We start from the raw sequence: 4,053 nt of genomic DNA, 5'->3' as shown, positions 1-4,053 counted from the left end.
TAACCGGCCCACGTGTAGACCCAACTTCAAACTGACACCCAACCCCCATCTCCCACCAAGTGGACATAAATTCGCGCCAACAAAATCATGACACACCAAACCGACCCCCCCCCCCCTTCCTTCAAGCGTCCCCCTCTCTGCCCGTCACCCACCCTCACATACCCCCCACCCCAACAACCCCCACCCCCCACCCATCAATAGTCAAGTGGGCCAGTGACAGAGAGGCAACGTCCCCAACACAGTGGGGTGGGGGGGGGATAAGCCACGCGGCGTCAGGCGTCGGTAGCCACGGGCTGGCCCAGGTTCTCCCGCAGGTACACCGACTGGATCTCCTTGCTCTTGAGGCAAAAGTCGCAGGCCCAGACGGCTGCCGTCTCGGTGGTCAGGAGGCCGTAGGCCGTCTCCGTCATCCCCGTGCACTCCCGGTGGAACCACTTCTGGCAGGAGGCCTCGCACAGGATGGCGTCCTGGTCGTCGTTGACCTCGTTGAGGCAGAAGCCGCAGGGGTAGACGGGGTCCGAGGAGGGCCGGTGCCCGGCCCCCGCCCCCCCGCTCTTGGCGCCGGCGGGGGGGAAGCCGCCACCTCCCTCGGCGGGGCCCCCGGCGGCCGGGGCCGGGTTGAAGCCGGGCTGGTTGCCGTTGACGCCCGTCGGGGGGGACCCCGAGTGCTCGCCGGGGGGGTTGAAGGCGTTGCCGGGCCGGTGGAAGTTCTTGGCCGCCCCCGGCTCCTCCGCGGGGGGGTAGCCCCTCTCCGGGCTGGGGAAGGAGGCGCCGCCGCCCCCGCCACCCCCGGGGGGGCCCACGGCGCCCTTGGCGAAACCCGGGTTGCCCCGGGGGCCGGGGTTGAAGGGCCCCGGCAGCTGGATGAACTTGGGCCCCAGCGGGGGGCCGGCGGCGGGGGCCGGCCCGGGGCCTGGCATCATCTCGCCCCGCGGGGGCTGCCCCAGGCCGGGGGGCAGCATGCCCCCAAAGCCGGCGCCCGGGGACGGGCCGGGGGGCCCCGGGTGGAGGGGCTGGCCGGGCGGGGGGCTGAAAGCCTGGCCGATGGCGGAGCCGAAGGGGGGGCCCCCGAAGTTCATGCCCCCCGGCTGCCCGAAGCCCGGGGTCTGGGGCAGGCCGAAGGGCGCCCCCAGCTGGCCTGGGGGGAAGTGGTGAGGCGCCTGCCGCCTCATGGGCTGGGGTCCGGCGTTGAAGGCAGGGTGCAGGTGGGCCGACTGCGGCCGGTAGGCTCCGTAGGCCGCCGCCGGGTTGCCGAAGAAAGCGGCCGAGGGCGCCCCCCCCTTGGGGGGGGTGAAATCATCGTCGAAGGGGTTCGAGGCCACGAGGTGATCCACCATCGGTGTGGGGGGAGGGGCGAACTCGGAGAGGTGCGAGAACTGGGCGGCCTGGAGGGATAGAGAGAGAGAAACATGGGGTTAAACATAGAAAAACTACAGCACAAACAGGCCCTTCGGCCCACAAGTTACGCTGATGATATCCCTACCTACTAGGCCTACCTATAACCCTCAATCCCATAAATCCCATGTACTCATCCAGAAGTCTCTTAGAAGACCCTATCGAATCCGCCTCCACCACCACCAACAGCAGCCGATTCCATTCTCCCTCTGAGTGAAAAACTTACCCCTGACATCTCCTCTGTACCTGCCCCCCAGCACCTTAAACCTGTGTCCTCTCGTAGCCACCATTTCAGCCCTGGGAAATAGCCTCTGAGAATCCACCCTATCTATACCTCTCAACATCTTATAAACCTCTATCAGGTCGCCTCTCATCCTTCGTCTCTCCAGGGAGGAGAGACCTAGCTCTCTCAACCTATCTTCATAAGGGTTAGATGGATTTTGTCGGTTCCGCAAGAACCCCCCCCACCCACACCCTGCCCAACCCTCACTAGAAACCACAGTGCCATTCCAAATGGGGCGGCACAGTGGGTCAGCACGGCTGCCTCACGGCGCCAGGGACCCAGGTTCGATTCCCGCCCTCGGGTCACCGCCTGTGCAGAGTCTGTACGTTCTCCCCGTATCTGCGTGGGTTTCCTCCCACAGTCCGAAAGATGTGCGGGTTAGGGTGGATTGCTAAATTGACTCTTAGTGCCCAAAGAAGTGGGGGAGAATGTGGGACTCGCTCCCACAGAGGGTGGAGTGCGGGGAGAGCGTGGGACTCGCTCCCGGGGGGGGGAGAACGTGGGACTCGCTCCCACGGGGGGAAGTGGGGGGAGAATGTGGGACTCGCTACCACGGGGGGAAGTGGGGGGAGAATGTGGGACTCGCTACCACGGGGGGAAGTGGGGGGAGAATGTGGGACTCGCTCCCACGGGGGGAAGTGGGGGGAGAATGTGGGACTCGCTCCCACGGGGGGTGTAGAGGAGAATGTGGAATGGGTTTGGTGCAGTAGGGGGCGTTTGAGGGACAGTCGGGGGAGGGGGGGGGGGTGCAGGGTTTGTGAGCAGTCAGAGTTTAAGGAACAGTCCTGGGAAGGGGCAGTCGGGGATGGATGTATAAACCACAGCCTGAATCTCCCGGTTACAGTCGTGCTCACGCGGAGGTTGGACCCTACCTGTGCATTTGACTTTCGCTTCTTCTTCTCTGGACTCTTCAGTTGAGTTCCTCCACCGTTTGCACCTACACAAAGCAAGCAAAGATTAGCCCACACACTCACCAATCCACCCCCCACCCCCACACTGCCGTCTGTCAGGGTACACAGAGACCTGCACTGAGCCCCTACACCTCAAAACATCCCCCTTGCACCCTGCTAATCCCAAATAAAGACCTGCCGGTGTACAGCCGGACCCTCCCTCCCTGTGCAGACCTCACTGCCCAATATCGCCGGCCCATCCCGGCATCCGGCACAAGGCCGCTGCTTTGTCACGAACCCAGTCGGGATTTCAGGACACCGGTCCTCGGGAACACTGTCAATTTTTCACACGGTGTGGGGTTAGCGCTGCTGCCTCACGGCGCCAGGGACCCCGGGTTCGATTCCCGGTTCGGGGTCACTGTCTGTGCGGAGACTGCACGTTCTCCCCGTGTCTGCGTGGGTTTCCTCCGGGTGCTCCGGTTTCCTCCCACAGTCCGAAAGACGCGCTGGTTAGGGTGGATTGGCCGGGCTACATTCCCCTCTCCGTCTGTGTGTGTGTGACTCTCTCTGTCTATCTGTCTCTCTGTGTCTCTGTCCCTCTGTGTGTGTGTGTGTGTCTGTCTCTTTGTCCCTCTGTGTGTGTGTCTGTCTCTCTGTCCCTCTGTGTGTGTCTCTGTCTCTCTGTGTGTGTGTCTGTCTGTCTGTCTCTCTCTGTCTCTGTCCCTCTCTCTGTGTCTGTGTGTGTGTGTGTGACTCTCTCTCTGTGTCCCTCTCTCTCTGTCTGTCTGTGTGTGTCTCTGTCTCTCTCTCTGTGACTCTGTCTGTGTGTGTGTGACTCTCTCTGTCTATCTGTCTCTCCGTGTCTCTGTCCCTCTCTCTCTCTGTCTCTGTCCCTCTCTCTCTGTGTGACTCTCTGTGTGTGTGTCTCTCTCTGTGACTCTGTCTGTGTGTGACTCTGTTTCTGTGAGTGACTCTCTCTGTCTCTGTCCCTCTCTCTCTGTGACTCTGTGTGTGTGTGTGTGTGACTCTGTGTCTGTGTCTCTCTCTCTGTCTCTCTCTCTGTGACTCTGTCTGTGTGTGTGTGTCTCTGTCTCTCTCTCTGTGACTCTGTCTGTGTGTGTGTGTGTCTCTGTCTCTCTCTCTGTGACTCTGTTTCTGTGAGTGACTCTCCCTGTCTATCTGTCTCTCCGTGTCTCTGTCCCTCTCTCTCTGTGTGACTCTCTGTGTGTGTGTCTCTCTCTGTGACTCTGTCTGTGTGTGTGACTCTGTTTCTGTGAGTGACTCTCTCTGTCTCTCTGATGTTCCTGGTTGATTTGGGGATCTTTTCACCTCCTTTCTGCCGCTTGTGGATCCCCGGCTCTTTCTCTCCCTCGGCCGCCGCCATCGCCTCCACCTCCTCCCGGGGCCGGGCCCAGGCCGCCGCTCCCCGCTTGCGGGCCAAGGCTGCTCTCCTCAGCCACACATCCCGGGGCCTCTCCCGCCGCC

At 62.2% G+C, this 4,053-nt stretch overlaps 1 protein-coding gene across 1 annotated transcript; it reads right to left on the bottom strand.

The window, feature by feature from the left end:
• Positions 1 to 254: 254 nt before the first annotated feature.
• Positions 255 to 4,053, bottom strand: LOC145339350 (pygopus homolog 2-like). The gene is made up of 3 exons (XM_080183794.1): positions 3,898 to 4,053; positions 2,551 to 2,615; positions 255 to 1,385 (listed from the first exon to the last, which is right to left on the bottom strand). The coding sequence occupies exons 1-3, from the start codon at positions 3,950 to 3,952 to the stop codon at positions 273 to 275; spliced, it is 1,233 nt and encodes a 410-aa protein (XP_080039920.1). The 5' UTR covers positions 3,953 to 4,053; the 3' UTR covers positions 255 to 272.

The sequence above is a fragment of the Carcharhinus amblyrhynchos genome, unplaced genomic scaffold, assembly GCF_965287045.1.
Source record: "Carcharhinus amblyrhynchos unplaced genomic scaffold, sCarAmb.v2.hapA scaffold_414, whole genome shotgun sequence".
Classification (NCBI taxonomy): domain Eukaryota; kingdom Metazoa; phylum Chordata; class Chondrichthyes; order Carcharhiniformes; family Carcharhinidae; genus Carcharhinus; species Carcharhinus amblyrhynchos.
Note: the sequence above shows the minus strand (reverse complement) of the source record. Positions and strands in the feature narration are given on the sequence as shown.